Genomic DNA, 24,624 nt, shown 5'->3' with positions numbered 1-24,624 from the left:
TGTATGAGTGCCCAGAAAAATACAATTGTCCCATTCATGCCAAGGAATTATGATACTGACAAGCAGCATTTTCATATACAGATGTCTATTACTATTAGGTTCTGAATAGCTTTTATTTTACTTGCATGCATTCACAAATGTATTTCTTAGTATCTTCTCTTCTACATAGAAAAGTATTGAATATATGGTTCAGCTTTTGCAGAAGGAAATTCCCAAAGCTGTGTAGAACTCACATCTAAATTGCTTGTATAACATGATCTCTTGTGCAACTTAATATCCCAAATTATTACTACTGAAATATTTCATTCTGCAGATGCTTGTTGTTTTTGCCTAAATTCAGATTTATAATGTGAACTGATTTGAGACTCCTTCAATTAGTTAGCTGTTTTGCAGCTAAGATTAATTTTAATTAGTTGAGCTATTTGTTGAAAAGCAATATAAAATATAAAATGAAATATGCTCAGAATTATTGCTCTTTATTTGAATTAGTTAAACTTTTATAAGAGTCCTACATGGAAAATATATGTCCTATATTCTTGCAATCTCTTTATAAAATTATACACTTAACAATTATTTTATTTGTGTTTTATTTAGTAGTCTGAACATCACAAGCAATAATGTGGGGAGAAAATATTGTGAGGCAAAATTGATTACCACAAGAAAACAGTTCCTAAATTACAAACCAAAAGCAATTTTCACCAGTCTTATCCTGTAGTTTCTTCAGTTAGTTTTTCTGGGTCAGGTTCTAATACTTTCTCAGATTCTTCCCCAGTTTCTTCCTGTTCCTCTCCTTTCTTTTCAGTTTCTCCTTGATCTGGTTCTCCCTCCATCTGTTGTAGCTCCCCATTTTCAGGCACTGGCATCTCTTCTCCTTCTTGGGGTAATACCTCTTCTCCTTCTTGGGGTAATACCTCTTCTCCTTCTTGGGGTAATACCTCTTCTCCTTCTTGGGGTAATACCTCTTCTTCTTCTTGAGGTAATATCTCTTCTTCTTCTTGGGGTAATACCTCTTTCACTTCTTCAGATTCCAGTTTTTCAGCTTCCTCCTTTTTTTCTTTATCATCTGCATCTCTCTTGAGGGTTTCATCCTCCTCTTCCTCCTCCTCATCTTCTAACTCTGGGAAATAATAGAATTTTAAAGTTTACATCCATCTCTACTCTCAGATTTATGACTTCTCAGCCATATTTCCATTTTACAACTATGGGAAAGGCAAGATTACTAAGGAAGGGAAAAAAACCCAAAGTGAGTCCAATTGTAAAGGGAACATAAATGGATGGCTTTTGATTTCCTGTTCAGAACTTGAAGGCAGCTATATTATTCTACAATGCCATCGCTTTTTGACAGTAGGCATAAGGATATGTAGATTCCTAACTTATCAGGAATACAAAGACAGGAGGCTACTCAACAATCCTCATTCTACCAACCAAGAATAAGAGACTGGAGAAATACTGCCACCTACAGGGCAAGCTTTTCTGTGTAACTGCAATGCTTATTCATTCACTTTTAATACAGAAGCTATAATCATTGCATTCCAATATTTAATGTTGCCCATGGTTTTTTGAGACATGATTATTATGTATTCAATACATTTGTAGTGTTTATTTACAAATGCAGGTAATAGAGACTTATCAGAGATTTTGTAATTTTAATTAAAATTGTCTATTTGAACATTTTATCCTTTAATTTCTGTTCAGCACAATAGCATTAATAATGTATTACTTCTTTTAATTAATCCGTTTTTGATCCCTGAACATTCTGAAATACTATTGACTGTTGCTTCTTTTTTCTATGTCTGTTACAAAATACAGCTCAAAAAATAGCATTCTTATGGCTAAATTGATGGGTATCACATTCTCATTGCTTTTTATTTTTCTAGGAGACCACAGGCATCATAGTATGCTATAACAGTACTTTTGCAATCTTGTTTTGATACTGTAGTTTCTAGATTTAAAAATTGGAACGTGGCATTTTTTATTCAGTTTTGAAATCATATTTCATACATTGAATAGGATGATCTATTCTATAACCCTGAGCTGACTTTTAGTCATCTCGGAAAGGCTATGCTATGGAAATGTTGTTAAGATTTAATGACCCAAACAAAACCAAAAGCAAAGTAAAAGAGAAAATGATAAGAACAGAAGATGCAAGTGATGTTACTGAAGACTCTTCAGAACCTCTATTTTCTACCATAGAGGGGGTAGGAAGAATCAATTCCATAATTGCTATGGAAAAGCAGCAGCATCTAACATTGATTCCCCAAAATTCCAAAACTATGGGTCAACAAGGAGGCTCTTCTTACAATATCTAAGAGGCTATATAAAATCCAGTTAAGGAGAAAGTCCCATAGGCACTCAGTTGTCAAGTTATACATAGCTTTGTAGACACATATACGTCTATTTGACTGTAACCAGTGCACAGCCCACAATATATGTGCAACTTGCTCCGAAAGTGGGAGCCAATTAAGATACAAGATGCCTTAGCCTGACTAATTGTAATTTCTGAATAGTTATTTAAACAGAGTTCCATGTAAAACACATTGTCTGTGAAAATATTATTTACTATCATTAATCCTGCCTGTACCAGGTAAGAAAACAGTTGGTGTGTAAACTAAAGTTGGTTAAAAGTTTTCCCAACTAGAGGCGTCTACATGCTGTTCAAGCAGAATCTCTGAGTCTGGGAGAACTCCCTCAGTCACAAACCTATACCTGAACAGGTAATGCCTGTTCAACAGGGACACCACTTGGCACCTAAGGAGAATTCCAATGTACAGATAGAAACTCCATTTTGCTTGGGTTAAATCTGAGCTGTTGCCTTCCATCTGGACTCTTGCAGCCTTCAGACACCAGGATGAAACTTTAATACCATTTTCCCCACAATTCAAGGTAGCAATAGATACATTAGTATTCTTAGCACATTAGTGCAACCACATCCAAAATTGTTGGATGACCTCTTAGTAATTTCTTACAGATACTAAAAATCCAGCAGTGGGAGGAAAATATCAATCCTTACGATACCCTCATAACTGAAGGACCATCAAGCTGGCTTATGTTACTATACCACAACTGACTAAAACCAGGAAAGAAGGAATGGAACCCTGGCAAAACATGTTTGCCTGGAATATTCTGTAATCAATTTGGTACATACACCAACCTTTCAATTCACGCATCCTCTCAAGTCTCTGTTCTTCTTTCAACTCTTTGATGAACCCTTTGTTGGCTTCATCCAAAGCCTGGTAAAAAAATATAGTCTGAATGCTATATAAATCTTCAGAAAAGTTTTAGGAGATACTCTCCTTGCACATTTAGTTTCATTAGTGTACAATTTACACATTGAAGCAGTGTCATAAATATGTGTACTTGCAAAATATGATTAATGAGGAAAAGTAAAGGAATTGGAGTTGGAACCCTCTTTTGTTTCTTTAAAGACAGTGGCACAAGGAAATTCACATATGTAATTCAAACCTAGTTATCTGGCATCTTCCAGTCATCAGAAAGGTGTCAAAAGACTCTGATGGTCCTATGAGTGGAAAACTGGGAAAACAATTAAGTGGTTGGATCAGGTAACTTGTGCAGCAGATGATCAGAAATTGAAGGAAAATGTAGGAGCTCTTGACAAATATGGGTCCCAGCCTTATTGACTTTTTAGAACAAAAGTTGAGTTCTGTTGAGTTCTCCCATAGCCACCCAGCAATTTCAAGAAACTACAAGCAACCTATGAAAGCACTTCTTATCTGTCTGTATCCCAATATTTTGTTTAGTTTCATGTGTAAAATATTACTTTTCTCCAAATACAAGTAGTCCTCAACTCACAATCACAATTGAGCCCAAAATTTATGTTGCTGAATGAGAAATTCATTAAGTGAATGTTGTGACATTTCTTGTCACATTTGTTAAGTGAATCACTGCAATTGTTAAGTTAGTAACCCAGGTTGTTAAGTAAATCTGGTTTCGCATTGACTTTAGTTGACAGATGGTCACAAAAGGTGACCACATGACCTCGGGACTTTGAAACCATCATAAATATGAACCAGTTGTCAAGCATCCTAATGTAAATCACAAGGGGGTGCTGCACCAGTAATAAGTGTGAAAAATGGTCTTAAGTCACTTTTTTCAGTGCTGTTCTAACTTCAAAGGATCATTAAATGAACTGTTGTAATGCAGATTACTTGTATAATTAATTCTCTATTAAAGCTAGTACTGCATTTCCTTCCATTTTTAAAATCAAAGGTATTGTAGCACAATGGAGGGATGTTTTTGCTTTCATAATAGCTTTTCCTCATGCCTCCTGTGATGATCTAGATTTACTATCTTCCCAAACAGGGGCATCACATGTCATGTACTATTTTACTTTTTCAAACTCATAGCAGCCATAAGTTACACTTTGGGAAGTCCCAACTTATCAACTTATCATGAAAAGAAATCACTGGTCCTAATCCTTCCTGCAATTTTTTCCCAGCCTCCATTTTTGTATTACTTACAATGATGATTGCCTGCTGAGCTGCATCATTGTGGATACGTTTTGCCTTCTCTAGAGCCTTTTCAAAGTATGTGACTGCAGACTGAAAATCCTCCAGTTTCACTGTGAATAGATAAAGAAAAATTTACACATATAGTGTGACACATTTTCAAACTATTACTGTGTACGGTGCAGGAAACAGGATACTACAGATTTTACTGCCCAGGATTTAGTATTTAGTATTTAATTTTTAATATCAATGACGATTTTACCCTTTTGTACAACAACAGAGTTCATTAGTTCAAATTCTTTTGAATGCAGGAATTAAAAGCAGTTGTCTAGGTGTTTAGCTGTCTCCCTTCATCCTTTTAAAGTTTAAGAGATCTCTCTGTTTTCAAGACATAGAAGCAATCCTGTAGTTTTAAACAGCAATCTGAGTTGGATCTATTTGTATTTTAACAGTGAGCATGTATATGATTGTCAATAACTTGGCTAACTGAAGTTGTTGAATTGAATAATAGGTGGCAATTTTCTCTACAAGCTAAATATATCTGTAGATATTGTTTTATATAATGAAGAATGAAGAAGAAGGAAATCTGCTATGTAAAAGAGACCCAGTTCAGCCAGTAAAGATAAACATTTTGGGGTGTAAATCTTATGCAAAGCAACTTACCCTGTGCCTGTGCCACCAGTACCCCACCATTGAGCTGCCACTCAATATCTCCCTCTTCCTCCGCACACTGCAAGGACTTTTCACCATAGTCTCGAGCTTCAGCTGCTTTGCTCAGTTCTAGGTAGCATCTGCCAATTTCGTGGAATAGCCAGGTTTTCTCCAAATTACTCTTCATAAGAGGAATCTTTTCCTCCCAGCTTTGCAAAAAAAGAAATGTAAAGATTTATTTACAGAAAAAAATTAGCCTCTTAAAAGTATTATTCTAGACTCCCATAAAGCTTCTGCCAAGCCCAGAACAGTTAACAGTATAGTCAACGCTCCTAGGATCGATCCCTGATTTCCATTTGTATACAATTGTAACACATCTCTCAACTTTCCTGAGATTCAGAGATTACATGTTGCGATGAAAATGGTGGGGCCTAAAGGAGAGATGATTGATATCTGTCACAGTTGGGAGTTGGCAGCTAAGACTTCAGGAGGCAAATCTTAGCTTTTTTCAGTGGTGAGGATTATACAAACATCTTTATCCTCAAGCCTACTGCTAGTTATAGCATCCATGAATGGTAAGCCAGTTTTCAGAAAAAAAGAATAATTTCAAGTTCCCATAATAATAATAAAAATTTAATGTAGCAGTTTCAGCTTTTAACATTAATTTTTTTTGTATCATCTCATTCTTTGGGACATTTATTGGATTGAGTGAGGGTGTCCCTGTACCTCCCAATGATATAATTTTGTATTGGCTAGGATTGGTGGGATAGCATTTGGAGGCTACAGGTTCCCACTAACCTGGATTCCCATCATTGACCCCTGGCACAAATCAGTTCTAGCAGCTATTAATATATCATTACTTTTCTTTAACTGACATTGCTCTCCTTGATCATTTATAATCAGGTGAAGTTAAAATAGGACAAAATGGTCAAGTCTATTATTGCAGAAGGCAAAAGGTCTTATCACTGTTTGATTTCCACCTACGTGTCAATGGCTTCTTGAAAGTTGCCCATACGGGCATATACCCGACCAATGTTGTCAAGAGCTCTGGAAATGGCATCAGTCAAGTTGCTGCAAAAAGACAAAAGCAAAAGTTCCTTTACTATTTCAAAAATACTCCATCAGCCATCACCAATCCTGGATATTATATCTATGCACTAATGTATAGGGCTCTATGAATGCGTACAATACTTTAAAACATGAGTAGCAGTTTATGATTTGTAGTGAGATTGTGACCTCTGCCTCCATTTTGCAGCCCCAATTTACATCTCCAAAACTTAGCAGAAGAAACTTTTCAATGTTGCCTATTTTTATGTGCCTATGCAAATACCCCTTATCATCTTCAAACACTATTTTGCTCTGGTAACTTTGCCTTGCAGACTTAAAAAAAATGCTATTAGCAAATTGTCTAGGGAACTCAGACTTATTTCATCTTTAATATGTATTGTCTGAGAGAAGTGATACAGTAGAGTCTTCTTTAATGTCTCTAATTACTGCTATATTGCCTATAGATATGAAAAGGGGATATCTATTTAATTGTCCATGGGAATATACACCTACTATAATTACTGCTATATTGCCTATAGATATGAAAAGGGGATATCTACTTAATTGTCCATGAGAATATACACCTACTATAATTACTGCTATATTGCCTATAGATATGAAAAGGGGATATCTATTTAATTGTCCATGAGAATATATACCTACTAAATATTGCATTTTTACACATTAAAATTTACATACAAAATTTTATTGCACCTTACTTAATACACCAGGATAATACTTTGTTTTTTATATTGATAAATTTGTAGGCTTACAGGTAGTCCTCGATCTACAAACATAATGGAGGCTGGCCATTAGTCACAAGTGGTGACAACCAATAAGTAAGACAGACTCACTTAATGGCTCCCAGCCCCTGTTCCCCCAGTGCCAGTTATTCAAGTGCATGGGTCATTAAGTGAGCATGGGATACTTCATGGGTGAGAGAAGTTCCGGGAAGCCTGCCATCTTATTGAATTCAGAGGTAGACAAGCAACAAATGGCTTTACAAAGCAGAAACATCCCAATCGGGGAACAGCCCCGTTAGATTAAGCCTAGTGCCATATTCTAATACCAGAGAGGCTTCCAAACAAGCCTCTGTGGAAAAGGATCTCTGCCCCCTCAGCTGGACATTGGGAGGAGCAACGTTTCCTTTGCTTAACCCCTTCCCTCCCCCAGAAACCCACATTTCAATGAAGAAACAAAAAAAAAAAACCTGGGAGGGCATACTTGTTGATAGTTCCCTCCTATCCCAAGGTGCTGAAAGTAAACTCCATCTCTGCCCTCCAATCTTGATCCCATTTAACCACCTCATTTACTGTTGGTCTGGCAAATAGATGATAAAAACTCTAAGTTCTTACTTTGACAAGTGACTGCCAGGCTGAGGAGCAGAGGAAAGGAAGGATGCAAGAAAAAAAATATTTCTGCAACTTGTTTTTGTGTGGAAGAGCTGGGGAAAAAATCCAGCTCAAAAGAAAAAGTGGCTACAGCACAAATGTGCAACAAATGACCACAGCAGACATTGGGTCCTAAAGGCTGTCCTATGGGCAGCACTTAAGCAAGGGGAAAACTTGGGGAAGCGCATCCTGCAGCTGGCACCTTTGTATATAGGCAGCTGGCTTTCCAAAAGCTTAGCAAGAGCAGGAAAGGTTTGCAATCTCTCAACAGCCAACTGAGCAGAGTAGAAAGCTTAGAAAGCAGCTGCCATTTCTTCAAGAAATTGTTGAGGCACTGAAAATGGCAGCTGTTTCCAGGAGGTATGGGGAGCGGGCCCAAGTGCTGCAGGATCCAGTCAGGACAGGATGGTGGGGAGGGAGAAGTGAAAGGGTGGGATCCTTGTGGTTGGTCATAAGGATGAATGACTGCAGGGTCATTGCAGCCACCATAACTTTGAAACAGACTCATATGAAGGTTCTGCCGTAACTTTGAGTAGCCATCAAGTGACTGGATGTATCCCGAGGACTACCTGTATAGGTTTAGTTGAGTTTGTTTTTATAGATTTAACATCTGTAACTTCACATTGTATTTAGTTCCCCTTATTGATTTTATATGGTGAATGTATTGTATTTTACTGTATTTTTTTCATACTATCCTGGTCATTGATCAAAACAGCTTTTCTCTCAAAGATGGGTATATTTTCTGCTTCTGCCAAAGTTGCCTATCTCTACTTCAAACAGGGCAAAGCAGCAGATCAAACTTGGAGCATTATGCTGCTGTTTAAAGTATTATAAGAACAAATCAATTATATCAACACCTTTCCCAGGAAAGACAAACAACTGATTTAAAAAGAAGACTAAAGAAAACAATTACATGATATGGATCATTTTTAAAATTTTGTTAAGAATATCTTTATACAAAAATATTTTTTCTCATATATTTAAGAGAGCAATATGGCAAGGATAGCAATTCAACTTTTTTTAATGGCTAATGCTGAATATTTTTAATTATTGGAGAGTGAAATCACAGCAAAAATAATTTAATTCAGTAAAATTTAATTCAGTAAAATTATTATCTTGAAACTGTAGGTTTATCATAAATCTTGGAATTTGTGTCTCTAAATCATAAAATGTCATTAAAGGGCCTCAGCAATTGAGAGTGGGTAGTACAGTGGAAAACTCCAGTTATTTTTATCTTTCTTAACCACTCCGCTGCAAATAACTCTGCACTCAAGATAGTAGAGATATTGTAGGGAAGTTAGACAGGACAGACTTGTCTAGCAATGGAAATTTTCCTCCGAGGAGCACAGGAAATTGCATACACTGATATGTTAATCACACATGGATTTCTAATTGTTAACAAGCTAACATAGCCCTTGCTTTTGCTTTTCCCAGGAAAGACAAAAACTGAATGATTGCTTCTTTCCTACTTTTCTTTGGCAATATCCAAATCTAGCCGGTGGCTCTGCAAAGCTTCCATCATATTCCCCATCTCAATGTGAGCATTTCCAATGCAGCTGTAAAGATTTCCAACCAGCTCACTCCTGTTGGGGATTTCATCATCGGACCAGCTCTGGATTTTTTTCAGTACTTGCTCAGCTTTCTGGAAACTTCTTTCAGGGCAGCCACTGGTCAGCACTTAGGAGAAAAAATTTACTCTGCATGAGTAAATATGCTAATCAAGCATATATGCATAGAAACAATGCACAGAGATTCAGCATGATCATAGGAAATACTTATTTATCAAATTTTTCTCAGCAGGTTGAGCATAATAGCTGGTTTAGGTGGTATTAAAAAGAAACTAGATACATTCATAAAGGTAAGACAATAAATGGCCATTATATTTCATTCCTGTATAACTCTTAAATCACAAAATATAGCTCAAATATCAGCAAGAAAAATCATGGATACTTCCATGCATTGCTTATAATTTTAGATTATATGTGGCTTGTAATGAAGAATTAATCATTTATTGAACTTGTGCATCAAATTGCATTATTCTTTTTTTTTCTAAGTAAAAAGCCCTCCCAAATCTCTCCATGAATGAGAACTTCATGAACAAACTTGGCTGGGTAATGAGTGACACCGAATGCTAGATTATAGATGAACCAGCAGAGTTTCTCTTATATTCTTAAATTTGCCAATGGCAGAAAATGTCAAAAGAAATTCAGATAATGCCAAAAACCCGATTTTGGAATCTGCTACTATTAGCAGAAATACTACTTTTTTTTCCTAAAGTCAATTATTAGAGCTCTTCTTCAAGCAGTAAAAAGGATTTGACTACATAAATCTCTCTCTATGTATATATGATGTGCTACCACTAGATGGAGATCAATCCATCTAGTGGTAGCACATGTGGAAGCTATAGGAGATAATACTTTAGTAGTTCTCAGAAGGTAAGAAGTATGAGTCAAAGAACTTACTAATAGGTACTGAGGACTTTTTTCTTAGTAAGAAATATGATTCTATATACCAAAATATTACATTCTATACAGGAGTGGGTTGCTGCTGGTTTTACTACCAGTTCGCAACCCGCACACGCATGCGCAGAACAATTTACAGTGAACTGCGCACGCGCAGTCATTAAAAACCAAAATGGTGACCACTGCCAGTTCTGTGACCCAGGCCTGAATTCCACTACCAATTCAACCAAACCGGGCCGAACCAGTAGCAACCCACCTCTGATTCTATATATTAAGAAGTCACATATATATTACATACAGTATATCGTTCCAAAGAATTGACAAAAAACAAATTTGAAGGATCCTGAAAGCACATTTTCTTGTTTAGGACAATCCCTGTTCTGTAAACATTGCAGTGCTCTCTTATTTGAGGCAGCACACAAACAATCCCATTAATAAATTCTAACTGCTTCCTATTTTCACCTGAGCCACCTACGGATATCAATGTCCTCCATGCTCTTTAGTATGTATCTTGCCACCTCAGAGGGCTTCCGCTTCTGACCTCGGGTCCATCTTTTCAACATAAGCTTGCGATCTCTGATCCGGGCATAAATAGGTTTTTGCTGCTGCCAGAAATCTGTGCGAGTATCCAGGTAGGAAAGACCCTCATGAAGTAAGTCTCCAACAGTTACTCCCTGCTTGGTTACACTTTTGATCAACTCTGCAAGAAAGCCAGAGCAAAAATAGGGCGAGTTGTTATTGGGTAGATAAGTAATATATATATATTACCAATCCTGTTGGTGTTAACCTACTATACTTGCTTGACTCAGAGTACTCTTCCCTAATGTAATTTCCTCTATAAATGCTTTCCAGACTTCTGAAAGAGAGGTTAATTTACAGAAAAACTTCCAAAGGCTGATATACTGGTAGTCTTTGACTTATGACTACAATTGAGCCTGACATTTCTGTTGCTAAGTAAAACAGTTGTTAACTGAGTTTTGCCCCATTTTGCAACCTTTCTTGCCACAATTCTTAAGTGAATCATTGCAGTGGATTAGTAATAGGTCTGTTAAATGTCTGGATTCCCCACTGACTGCCTGTTAGAAGGTTGCAAGAAGGTTATGAAGGTTGCAGTATCCCCTGGGAGACGGCAATCATCAAAAATGAATCAGTTGCCAAGCATCAAAATGTTGATCATATGATCATGGGAATGCTGCAACAGTCATAAATACAGTCATATACCACTTTTTTCATTGCTGTTGTAACTTTGAATGGTCACTAAAGGAGTTGTTGTTAATGGACAAAAAGATCTGAGGGGGGGAAATGCAATTTTTCCCCACAAGTAAGCACAAAGATGAAAGAAGCCTTTCAGAGAAAGAAATTTCCTTAGAAAAATATTTCAGTTACTTTTTAAATTATTTAACCAAAAATTCTATTAAAATACAAATAACCAAAACAAAAATCCTTGTAGAGACCAATTCAAAATGTTTGAAGTAAAGTGGTTGTTTCACAAAATCAATATTACAGGTTTACAATATGGGCTAATCTCTCTCTGGAAATAAAACTGACCTCTGTAGATATGCAAGGTTCATAGGAGTAAGTTTGGTGTGTTATTTGTGACTCTTCTTGAGTAGAGGCAACTGATCAGCCAACATGTATACCAGCTAAGAATTATGACACCAAAAGTTTAACATATCCAGCAGCTGTCTTAGAATCTATAAAAATATGGAGATTTCAAATAATCTAGAACACTTCATCAGGCAAAGATGATGAATCAAGTATTGCTTATCCAATTTATCTAGTATAGAAAGTTACCCAGCCCTCTCTCAGAAAAATGAAATATCCTAGGAAATATTGAAAAGGCAGAATATTACATTTCCCTGGATGTGAAAAGGAAGAAACATGTTTAAAGAGAGAATAGCTCCTTATAGTTTCCTGCCTCCACCCATTTTGCCAATGGGCCATTAAGGTGGCCAAGCCAGTCCCTTTACATAATAAAGAGTTCTCACGTTCAGCTCCAGTGGGATGGGATTAAGGCATGATAATATTGGCCCTTTACCCAACTCGCCACATGGCATCTGAGAACTCAACCAAACCTGGATTCAAAACGCAGCCTAGAGAATTGCTCCTGCATGGCCCCATGGGAGTCTGACAACCAATCAGAAGACAAGCTCAAGATCAAAGGCCAGAGACGGCATAAAACCAGGGACTCAGCATCTCAGTCCTCCCTTCTCTTCTTTTCCCCAACATTGAAGCATGTGATCACCTTTTCTGTTCAGGGCTCAAGCCATGTGGTCCTGTCCACCATTAAAACCATCTTTCCAAGAAGCCTCCCTGCCTCCAGTGTCTTTTTCCCCACTTGGAGCCAAACCCAGAAGGACATTTCTTTCAACAATTGGCGACCCACAGATGGGACTCCAAGCTATCCTAACCAATGGATATGGCCCAGGTAAACCTCCCATGGCGGCACAGACCCCATTGAGTCTGTGGTGGATTTTATCTTGGCCTTAGCCATTTGGATCAAGGTTTTAAAGAGGTTTTGAGTTTGAGCTCAAAGGCTGCTTGGAAAGAAGGTGAGTACCTCTAAATTTTAATTCTCTAAAATTTAATTTTAAAGCATGGCAAAGCATGGGAAATTGTGCGTAAAGAGAGGAGGTGCTGGTACTAACTGCAGAGGGGCAGAGGTACTCCCCAGATCACCTTTTTGGATCCGGAAAACCTTAGCAGAATTCCCTATGAGGAAAGGGGCCAAATACTTCGTTGAGGGAATCGAAGTCCTTCCCGGAATTGTTTTTCTTCCGAAAACTTAAGGAGGGTCACCCAGCTAGGCCAAAGTGAGCCCTACATGTAAAGGGTCATGGGAAGCCTTAGCTCGTGGGTGACAGGAATTTCCCTTGGAGATTTCTTTGAAGCCTGGGATGCCAGGCACATGCCTATCTTGGTTGGCATGGAGAGCGAGGAAACTGTGGCAAATGGGCTTTGCTGAAAGATGATACAGGAAAACTAATTTGGCTACATAAAGGTACTTAAAAGAAAAGGGAAAATGTTGGGGTTTCTTTTTTTTCCTCTTGTGTGGCTCTTTCTCTGTCTTCTACGCAACCACGTGGTTTGTTTATTAAGATTTGTGCCTTCCCCAATTTAACAGATTTGTGCAGGGAATGACTAGGATGTGTAAACCTGAGCGTTCTCTCCCCCCCCCCCACTTCTTATTTTCTCCTTGTCCTTGTGCAAATGTGTGTCTAAGTTTTTGTGCACCCTCAAGGTAATTGTAACTAAGATGTCTCCAATCCAAAGACAATAATTTTAAATTGTTCAATGAAAGAAAAGAGTAAACTGGCAGAAATTGCCTTCGCTCAGTTTGTTGGGCCCAGAAAACTAAGTGAAGGTGGGGGGAGTCTTTACTTTGTGTTTGTTTGGCCAGTAGAAACAGAGTAAAGATAAGTTTTTTTCCTTTCTTCCTTCCTTCCCTGTACCTTAAAGTAACAACTAAGGAAATGTTTTAAGTTCATTTACAAGAAAAGTTTCATCCTTGCATTTATTGTGTGTTTAAATGATTTTACCTGTTCGTCTCTTTCCTGAAGCATGTGAATCCAGACCCCATTTCTCATCTGTGATATCCCCATAATGTTACCAGTTTATCTGTTTAGTAACTGATGGTTTTATTTTTCAAACTCTGTCTGCAAGCTATCTACCCCCACCACCACCCTTACCTCTAATCCTCCAACAATGCCTTTTCTGTGGGGGAGGGAACCTTTTTCTCATGTCTTTCAGCCCTGGAAGATTGTACTCTTTGGGTGAGTATAGTTTTTTTTCCCCTTTGGGGGGAGGAGGAGAGTGTTGCCTTATGTGTGCATGTATGAGATGAAGGAAATTCCTACTAAAGATTTGCCTTCAACCTGAAAAAAAAACCCTTTTCACATTTATCTGGCCAACCTACTCTCTTGGTCCTAAAGTAGAAACCTGGCCTCCAGAAGGCAGTTTTGATTTAGATTTTGTCAACAAAATTGCTGACTTCTGGTCATCATCAGATGAATCAAGAGCCCCACCCAGATGCAAACGATGTGTTAATGAAAGTCTCCATACAGCTGGATCTTTAAAAATATGCCAGCACATGCTGGGAGGTCCAACCTAGAACCCTGGCTGAATGCAAACAATGTGTGGATAAACATCTCTATACATGTCTTTAGACATCTTTATCTTTAAAAATATGCCCACGCTCACTGGGACATCTAGAAGAGTTTGGATCTTTAAAAATTAGCCAGCGTCCCGCTGGCAGATCCAAATTAGAAATGGAACACCCCAGGGCAGAATCAGGAATTAACAATCTAGTGCTTAAGGAGATAGAATAACAGGTGTAACTTCGAGCAAAAGTAAGACATTTAGTAGGTAATAAAAAGGTAAAGCTTGTCTGAATGGGAAGACCTAAGTGATTGGACTTGATTAATTTGATGTAACGTCTGTTAAAATTCTTAGGTGTGCATCTATACTAATAACATGTAGAATTGAATGGCATTGAATTGATTGTGATATGTTTGACCAGCTGGCAAAATAAGTAAGCTTCTCAGCTTGGGCTTGAAGCTGTGGGGAAGGGGAGTGTAGTTAGGATTTAAACTGCTCTCTGCTTGGAGAATAAGCCACATGTTTCCCAAGGAAAGAAAATTGAAGATTTAAAGTGACAGGACCTCCCCCAGGCCTGAACGTGTTGTTCCATGGTATTTGTGCATGAATGTGTGTGTGTGTGTGTGTGATCATTTTCAGACCTGGAGGGAAGTTGAGATCCCTTAATAATAGAAAATGGAGCTCATTGGTTTATATACAGCTCCCTGAAATAATTGTAATAATTGCTTTGCATAAAGAAAGAATGAAATGGGATTTTTGTATGTGAAATTAATTTACACAAGCAGTCTGATTGCAGTGCAAATGTGAGTATGTTGATGGTAAAAGTTGGTATGAATGTACTTAGATTCCCTTTCAAATAAAGAAACAGTAAGTTGCAAGGTTGTTTAATGGTATTTGTGTGTATGCATGTGTGTTATCATTTCCAAACCTGAAGGAAGGGTGAGATCCTCTAATAAAAGAAAATGAAGTTTGGTGGCTTGTGAAAAAAAGCTTCCTGAAATACTTATTATGAGATTGGTTGGCATGAGCAAGCCAAGATCTGATTGCAGTATGAATGTGTGTCCCCAATGCCCCTGAGAGTGATAAGTGAAGGGATCCAGAGTCCTGTGATTGCCTGCTTGTATTTCCCCCCTCTTCCTTCTGGGTCATTCTTTGGAGGGAAGCAGGAAAGGTGAGGAGAGTGAGTGTCTGCTCATTTTTACCACAAGGGTGTGTATGAAATGCCCCAAGTGATACCTGTGAATGGCTCTGTACATTCCCCCTCCCCTTTCTTTCCCTCCTTCCTTTTGGGTCATTAAAGGGGGCTGAAGTTTTTCTGCTCACTTTAACCACTTTTTTCTCTCTCTCTTCTGAGAAATTTGGAGTAAATGGGTGACCTGCTCCTGCACCTTTACCTTTCACTGTTGTGATCTTTTCATCTGCATATAAAAGCTATGCAGTTACAGTTCCTTGTCTGCTCTGAATACAATTTTGATTTTTTCTTCTGGAAATTTTTGAGTTTTAAAATGCTTAATTAGACCTATAAAAAGAAATGATTTTGAGATATTTTGCTTACATTTGTAAATGTTTTAACATACTTAATGAGAATTTGCTTCCCTCTGAATGGAATCTGATATTTTGGAGTGTTGACTCAAAGTACCTCTTTTTTTTAATTGCATTTTTTTTAAAGCTGTTCTTCTTCCCTTCTTCTTTAATGCCTGAGTGCATTTTTAAATGCTTATGAGTCAAATGCTCTACCCTATGATATTTTGTTTGTTTGTTTGTTTGTTTGCAACACAAGTTCCCTTTTGGAAATTTACTCATTTTACTGCAAAAGCGTTTCAATCATAGAGGCAGTGGGAATGTCATGTTCCATGAAATTTACATCGCCTGCCTTCTGAAATAATGTTTGGATTTCCACACTTGGACAGAATGGGGGAAATTCCACAACATGAGACTAAAGATATGTCGTAAAGAACTGTATTCTTGGCCTCTCTTTTTTTTTTAACCTCAGAAACAAAGGACTGCTAGCTCAAACTATAACTCTTGAACTGGCTGCTGGTGATAGCCCCTTGATAAAACCTGACATGAGGAAAAAACTTAGCCAAGCCTGGGACAGACTATCAAGACTGACTGACCACTCTTACCAGCAAGCCAAGCCTAATGCCATCCACAGACATGTAAAAGGACCCTGAGATGGAGAAGTAAAGACCAAAAGACTCTCTTCTATTCCCAGAAGATAGCTGTAAAGACTATGGGGGAAGGTGGAAATTGATTGTAAAGTTTTCTTTCTTTGCTTCCTTCACAGAAATTTATTGTAAGGTTTTCTTTCTTGTCTCATTTATACTGTAATCTGTTTAATGTATTCATGTAAGAATTGTATTTGAAAATGGCTAGCACAGCACGTTCTGAACACCTTAGATTTCTGTCTAGGGAGGGAAATTTTGTCCAAAGTGTCTGTATTTTCTGTAAGCAGCTACACACACACAAACACCCACACACCCACACATACACAGAAGGAGGGAGGGAGAGAGGGAGAGGGAGAGGGAGAGGGAGAGGGAGAGGGAGAGGGAGAGGGAGAGAGAGAGAGAGAGAGAGAGAGAGAGAGAGAGAGAGAGAGAGAACCTAATTCAGAATTAGACTGAAACTATCTCCTTGATTTACCGCCATACAAAGCTTCTCTTAGGTTGATTTTTGCCCTGGCACAAAAGCCTAAATAGTGATATCTTCCTTTTAATCCCAAGGGGGAGAGTAAATTCCCCTCAGGCAATTCCCCCACTTGAAGAGTAGCAGAAAGGATCTTCAAAACTCAAACCCTGACTGTGACTCAAAAACATGATGTTGCCCAGTAAAGCAGGATATATTGCACTGGTGGTCTCATGAGTAGAAGTCCCCGGGCTCATTGTATTTTTTTAAAAAAAAATACTAAATAGCCTGGATTGCACACTGGCTAAACTCAATTTGGCCTCACTAAAATAAGAGCTCAGGCAGGTTCAAGAACCATTCCTTGGAAATGGGCAGCCTGTAGGTATTTAAAAAGCAAAACCATAGCTGCAAAGAATTTTGGGATTTCTGTTTGCTTGAAACCTGTCTGGAAGCTCACAGTAAGTGATATCTGATATTAATTGGCATAGTAAATTGGATATTGTAAATTTCTTTCCAGAAATTGTGCCCTGGTTGTTAGACCTTCATGGTTGAAAGCTCTCTGGGAGCCACTGAAGGGATCCTTCTGCTGTCTCTCTCAATGACTTTCCATCAAGAAATTTAAAAAAAAATCTTTTGTCAAGAACATGTGCGTTCCACTCACATGTTTTGAAAAAAAAGGGAGGGATTGTGGAAAGTTATCACCCAGCCCACTCCCAAAAAAATGAAATATCCTAGGAAATATTGAAAAGGCAGAATATTACATTTCCCTGGATGTGAAAAGGAAGAAACATGTTTAAAGAGAGAATAGCTCCTTGTAGCTTCCTGCCTCCACCCACTTTGTCAAAGAGCCATTAAGGTGGCCAAGCCAGTCCCTTTACATAATAAAGAGTTCTCACGTTCAGCTCCAGTGGGATGGGATTAAGACATGATAATATTGGCCCTTTACCCAACTCGCCACATGGCATCTGAGAACTCAACCAAACATGAATTCAAAACGCAGCCTAGAGAATTGCTCCTGCATGGCCCCATGGGAGTCTGACAACCAATCAGAAGACAAGCCCAAGATCAAAGGCCAGGGAGGGCATAAAACCAGAGACTCAGCATCTCAGTCCTCCCTTCTCTTCTTCTCCCCAACATTGAAGCATGTGATCACCTTTTCTGTTCAGGACTCAAGCCATGTGGTCCTGTCCACATTAAAACCATGTTTCCAAGCTGTCTCAATGTCTCCAGTGTCTTTTTCCCCACTTGGAGCTGAACCCAGAAGGTCATTTCTTTCAACACTAGCATTAGTTTACAGTGATTTTACTAAGTCTTCTACCAATATTATATGTTTTGTATTGGAGATGTTAAGGATTGAATATAATTAGCTGGCTCATAAATAATGCTAAATCTTAAATTAGAGTTTGCAGGTTATAGGTAAAGGTAAAGGTTCCCCTCGCACAAATGTGCTAATCATTCCTGCCTCTAGGGGGCGGTGCTCACCTCCGTTTCAAAGCCGAAGAGCCAGCACTGTTCGAAGACGTCTCCATGGTCATGTGGCCGGCATGATTAAATGCCGAAGTCGCATGGAACATTGTTACCTTCCCACCTAAGGCGGTCCCTATTTTTCTATATGCATTTTTACATACTTTCGAACTGCTAGGTTGGCAGAAACTGTGATAAGTAACGTGAACTCACGCCGTTACGCGGCACTAGGGAGTTGAGCCAGCGAAATGCTGACCTTTCTGATCGACAAGCTCAGCGTCTTAGCCACTGAGCCACTGCATCCCTATTGCAGATTATAATGCTGGACAAAAACATTGTGTAGTACTAAAAACAAATCACTTTATGGTTTAATGCATATATGAGCCCAACTTCTTCAAAGAACTTGTCCTAATGTTGATATGTAGTATCAGCACACCTAACAGACAACCTTAAAATAATAGAGAAAAAATCCACAGAATCAGTACAGATATACCGTATTTTTCAGAGTATAAAACGTACTGGAGAATAAGTACCTTAGTTTTGGTGAAGGAAAATAGGGGGGGAGGGGATTCTGCCTACCAGCTGTTCATGTGGCTAGCATCCTTAGTCTGGTCAGCTTCAGCCCATAAATTTGCTGGTTTTGAGTGTGCGCATGCTTTTTATCCCCTGGACTATGTATTCCAAGTGAGATCTCACTGATTAACAATCACTTACAATCATTACAATCATTATTGAGGGCAAGTGAAAAGTCTATTTGAACAAAAATGGAGTACACTTTCCTATCTTAGCTCTATCTTAGATCATCAACCAGCATGATCGATGCTATTTCTATTCTGGAAACTTGGAGTAGTTATACTAGCAAATTATCTGCTCCACAGAAAAGTTGGAGGGCATGCTTAAATGAGAAAATTCAAAGAAGATAGCCACAATTTGCAAAAGAATGTGTTGCATTGGAGAGAAGTAGATTTTCCATTCCTTGAGAAATTGTTTTTGAAGACTCCATTTTGTTTGTCTCTACTCTTCCAAGCCTCACTCAGGTACAGTGATATCCAAAGGGGTGAGTATGCTGCAGTAAAAAATATTGGAAGCTTTTTTTCAGCCCTAATGAGGTGCTAAAGATCTTACATTTTCCCTGGTTTGCCTGCTTTTTCTCATTGCTGCTCCCTCCAATGATCAGCTGTGCTTTAGAAGCTTTTTTCCGCCGTAAGGAGGCGCTAACATAGGAGAGAGCAGCAATGAGAAAAGCAGCCTCACTTCACTCGTTAGCACCTCATTAGGGCTGGAAAAAAGCTTCAAAAAAGCTACATTGTGAATATAAGATGCACCCAAATTTCAGTCTTTTGGAGGGGGAGGGGAAGTGTGTCTATACTCTGAAAAATACAGTAACAGTGCAGTACTCTGAGTAGTGCAGTAAGAAACTAAGGGATCATACATTTTCTTTCTTGCTTCATTTTTGTGAAGCACTTTCTGTGCTTCATTTATCTGCCTCCTTTTCTATTTTGAAATAAACCAGGAAAATCAGGATTCTTCAGCAAATATAACTATAATCCTCTTGTGAAGATGAAATAACTATGGCTTGCCTCAAGTCAGATTTAGGAGAAAGGAATCGAAGTGTGTGATTGGTGTTTGAGCCCCTCTATTTGAGCCTACCAATACCAGAAAGCTCTATCTGAAGGTAATCTCATAGAGCCACAATAACAGTCAAGTTCTCTCCCTTCAATAATCCTTTCCATGGGCTTGTCCACTAAGAAAATTGCATATTGTAAAGGATTCTGAAACTTGTTAAAATATGCATGCACTTCACTAGCAAGCTTTTGCATTTGGCTACCATTCCTTCACAAACTGTATGTGCCTTAACTATGGAACAATTTTAGTAGTGCACATTGCAGAAAAGATCATTAACCTAGACAAGAAATTGCTTTCCTGAAAAAGTCAATTTCACAGGGGTGGACAAACTAATAAGGCGTGTGATTCTGAGGTTCCCAGGCCCCGCAATGTACAAATGCATTAAATTAAAACCTTCATCCTTGAGCAGTTTTTCCAGAAAAGCCTTGTCAACATAGAGCTCTCCCAGGAGCTGCCTTTCCATCTTCTCATTCCTCACGGGGGCCTGTTGTTTACTTAAGTATTTTGAATCCTTTCTGATCTGAAGTTTCTGCTTTGCTTTTTTACTCTGTCATAAGAAAAGAAAAACACACTTTACAAGGTCATTTTTTTAGACTTCTCCTTTTTCCGCAGCTTTATTTCTTCAGAAAGAAACAAAAAAGGAGCCCCGGAAGATAGCAAAGCTATCTCTCAAACTGAATAGATCCAGGACCATAGATTAAAACAACAGAACATTTCAGATTGAGTTGGAAAGAGGGTTTCTACAACTTGAGAGGTTTGGGATAATATTATTAAAAATTCAAGAATTATGTCAACCCATGCTCTCATCTAGCATGGTGGTTCAGGGTATGAACTATAAACATAGAAGCCTTGTTTTATGCATTCTATGCAACTTATTATGCAACTTCCTCCAAAACAATTTAAGGGCAATAATGATACTCTTCTGTTTTAGGTTTACTCTAGATGCTTAGCTAATGTATATGAAGCTATTTAGACTGTTGACAAGTATAAATAGAAATAGATAAACATCTGGCACTTTAAAAGTCCAATTTAAATAAAGGGAATTTAAGAATGTGACTGCAACATTCACAATCTATGCAAAGTGAACAATCATTAGTGTGATTATCATTGCATGATTATTATTCTCATGATCTGACATTGTTAGGTTCTACATGGTGAATTCTCTGTTTCTGCCCCATCAAAATATTGTATGAATAATGGAATATTATATATTTCTGATCAGGTATAGGCAGTACAGTACAATAGACTACTGTAGTCTGCCTAGATAGTATATCCCTGGCATCATCACTAGTATCCAACACTTAGGAAATTGTTTGCCTTTAGGAAAGATCAAGTGGCTCAGGAAAAATAACTGATCAAATATCATCTTATGCAGAAACTAATAAAAAACAAATAGTTATTTTAATTATTTTTTAAAATATTCATAGTATAAACTATTTGCAAATGGATAGGACAAAAGTAGTTTTCAGGAGAATGAAGATATTGCTACTGGTCTCACTTATTATGGTTCAAGAAAAAGGTCAATGAACTGCAAAACCCGACGATTCTTATTATCTAGCCCATCCCAACGCCTTGAAACTCATTCCATTTTTTCTATTTACTCCTACAATAGGCACAAAATAATCACTTTGGAAAAAGCTGTAGGGACCTTACCTCTGCCTGGCGACTCAGAAAGCAGAGGTCTGCTCTATTTTCCAATCTCACGGATGATGGGCCTACAGACAGAGAAGGTACCAAGAGGTCAGGAAGACCCTAGAAAGCACCTATAGCAAGTAGCTGTCAATAGGACATGTGGAAGAAAGAATATCAACTTTATTAAAACACACATACATTTCAACCCTCTGGTTGAAAAATTGGGAGGAGGAAACATTATGTATGATCCCTTGTGTTCCTGAAAGAAAGTAAATCTATCAAACCGAAGATTGAATCAGAATCTTTTTCAGAAACGATTTTGAAAATATTCCATTTATTTCCTTTAGAAATATGAGAAATAATAATGAGATGGCATGTAAAAAAAACTTTCAATTGCAAAAGAAGTTCTTCTTAAAGGCTTAATTAATACTTTATTTGGTTTTGAAAAGAACAAAATGCATTCTTTGGTTTATTTACTTTTTTCAGGAGTGAAGACCATGTATTATATACAGTCCTCACACAGCACAATATTTGACTGGGTTTTTTTTCCCATATGTTTTCTATCACATTCAAATCTAGATAATGTCTGACAGATAAAATAAAATAACCTATATCAAGGAAAATTATATTACTTACTTCCAACTGAATTTTCAATTGCTTCTTTGGACTTCTGAATACCCAGTCTGAATTTCTGCAAATCAGGGCGGAGCTTGTGCCCTCTATGATAAAATACCAAAGCAAATTCAAAATCGCCCATGGTATACAAGGCTTCTGCTTTTTGATACAATCCCTGTAACAGAAAGGAAAACTATTGGAGTGAAAAAAGAACAATTGGAAGAAATATATATTGTACACGCAAATGAACAGCAAGTTCAACATCCAACAATTATCCCAACATCCAATAATTTGTCAGATGTGACCAACTGAAATTTGATCACAATCCAAGAATATTTTCTCTTCTCCATTGCCAGCTTTATACTATTTTATTTAATTAGTTCTTTTTAGGAGACTATCTTCCACTTTATCCCTTTGCACTTCTAATTTGCATTGCTTTCATTATGATTTTCTAACCTGTAATTTTTTTTTCAGAATTGGGGGGGGAGGGGACATAACTTCCTTCTAGCAACAAACTAGATAACCAATGACAAATTTTGAAATCTCCTAGGTTTGGAACAGATATCTTTGCTTACCTTAGTAAATTCTTTGTCAGCAGTCAGAGAGGCTTCTGCATCTTTTAGGGCATTTTGTGTATCTCCAAGTCTCAAGTAGCATTTTGAACGGGCAACAAGGCAGTTTCTGTCACCAGGTTGAAGCTGTAAGGCCTAATCCATAAAAATAATTGTTTTCAATCTCTCTCATATTATCACTGCTACAAGCTGAGCATTTCATACCCATTATTTCTCTGGTGAAATTGGGGATATATTTTTTTATGCGTAAATTGTATTATGTAATTTATAAGTCGCATTCTGTTGTTATATATTGCTAAACTCTGGATGTCGTGATCCTGTTCTCTGCAGCATCTATACCCTCTGTCTTAAGTATCATATTCTTGATGTGAGTGCCACAAAAAAAAACTTTCTCACCAACTTTTTCTTCTTCTGTCCTTTTCCTCCATTTGTGTTTACAGAGAGAAGCTCTAATAGTAATAAAGGAAACTTAGTAGTGCTGCAACATGCATATTAACAGATGAAAAAGTTTCATCTCAAAGATAGGAGGGAGCACAGAATCAAATGGAAAATAAAACAGGAATTTTGCCTAGAGGTTGACAAACCTCTCTACACTGCCTCCTCTATTTGGATAGCATATCTAAACAGCAAATATCTGGATAATCATTAAATCTTAGGGGGCAGATTTCCCAGGGGGTTAAATTGGCACCAGCCAAGAAGAGAAGCAACCTAGAACGAAGGAGAAATTAGGACAATTAACCAGCTAGCCTCCAGAAGTTGTGAGTGCTCCATCACTGGAGATTTCCAAAAAGAGACTGGACAGCCATTTGTCTGAGATGGTACAGGGTCTCCTGCTTGAGCAGGGGGCTGGACTAGAAGACCTCCAAGGTCCCTTCCAGCTCTGTTATTCCGTTAATTAATTAAAGGCAGGCAGAAAATTCTAACTTTTTGCTGCTCCTCGTAATTACTGGAGCTTAGAAGCGGTAGCCAGATGCATTACAACTACAAAGCCCCACTGCTGTAGCATTCCCCAGTCAATTCTCACTGCACAGAACTTTACCCATCACATCTAGGGAACCTGATCTGGCTACCCGGGTGACCCAGGGGCAAGTCCCCAGCTTGCCGTGCAGCTCCTCGGATAACTTGTCTCTGTGCAGCTTTGCTGTCGGGAAGAGATCAAACAAGGCTCTTGAAGGCCCTTCGTGGGATTCCCGCTCCAGTATTAAACCCTCCCCAGCTCTCGGCTCTCTGATGCCTGCCTGCCTGTCTGGGAGGCAGGCTCATTTCTCCCCGTCCATCTAGCGGACTTCTCCGAATATCCGCACGGAGAATGCTCACGTAAGTGTAGTAGGACAGAGCTTTGGTGAGCTCCCCGCGCCGGCTAAGCATGGTTCCTTCAGCCAAGAGGCTGGGGAAAGTCCCCCGCAAAACTTCCCCCTCGTTGTCCCCCATCTTGGAAGAAGGCAAAGGGCCGAGAAAGACGCGACGCAGTTGCCCCGCAACTTGCAGCCTAGCAACGACAACACATCCGGTAATCCGACGGGAAGCCGGATGGATCAAAGGGTTTTAAAACTTTGGAAGAAGCCCTCCAAGTATCTTGGGAACCTATATAGCAGAGGTCTTCAAACTTGGTAACTTTAAGACTTGTGGACTTCAGCTCCCAGAATTCTCCAGCCAGCTCTGCTTATTAGGTTTAGGATTAGGATTATTAGTATTAGTATTAGGGTTGTCATTCAAACTTCCGAACTAGATGGCTTATTGTATAAATATTTTGCACTCCAGATATAGTAACCCTGTTTTATATGGCTTTCCTTTTGCAGAACTATTAATCTAAACTAAACTGACTCTGCCCAATTTTGTTTGTTCTTTGGCTGTCACCGAAACATTTCTTCTATAAAAAATCACATCTCTGAACTGAGACTTCATTTAAGGACCTCTTCATCAGTTAGCAAAGGTAAAAAGTAAAGTCTCCTTCAAGTCAAGCTCATCTGGTAGG

At 38.3% G+C, this 24,624-nt stretch overlaps 1 protein-coding gene across 2 annotated transcripts; it reads right to left on the bottom strand.

Moving 5' to 3' along the window:
- Window positions 1-460: 460 nt before the first annotated feature.
- On the bottom strand, window positions 461-24,096 carry ODAD4 (outer dynein arm docking complex subunit 4). 2 transcript variants are annotated; one of them, XM_081933147.1, is made up of 12 exons: window positions 23,967-24,096; window positions 22,653-22,784; window positions 22,099-22,252; window positions 21,484-21,545; window positions 20,224-20,377; window positions 10,493-10,717; window positions 9,025-9,232; window positions 6,102-6,188; window positions 5,130-5,326; window positions 4,479-4,579; window positions 3,152-3,230; window positions 461-1,117 (listed from the first exon to the last, which is right to left on the bottom strand). In XM_081933147.1, the coding sequence occupies exons 1-12, from the start codon at window positions 24,078-24,080 to the stop codon at window positions 705-707; spliced, it is 1,926 nt and encodes a 641-aa protein (XP_081789273.1). In that variant the 5' UTR covers window positions 24,081-24,096; the 3' UTR covers window positions 461-704. The 2 variants fall into 2 exon arrangements, with proteins under 2 accessions (XP_081789273.1, XP_081789274.1); XM_081933148.1 differs by lacking the exon at window positions 10,493-10,717.
- Between the last annotated feature and the right edge of the window lie 528 nt (window positions 24,097-24,624).

This window comes from Natrix helvetica, assembly GCF_964273705.1.
Source record: "Natrix helvetica genome assembly, chromosome: Z".
Classification (NCBI taxonomy): domain Eukaryota; kingdom Metazoa; phylum Chordata; class Lepidosauria; order Squamata; family Natricidae; genus Natrix; species Natrix helvetica.
This window is presented reverse-complemented; position numbering and strand designations above follow the sequence as displayed.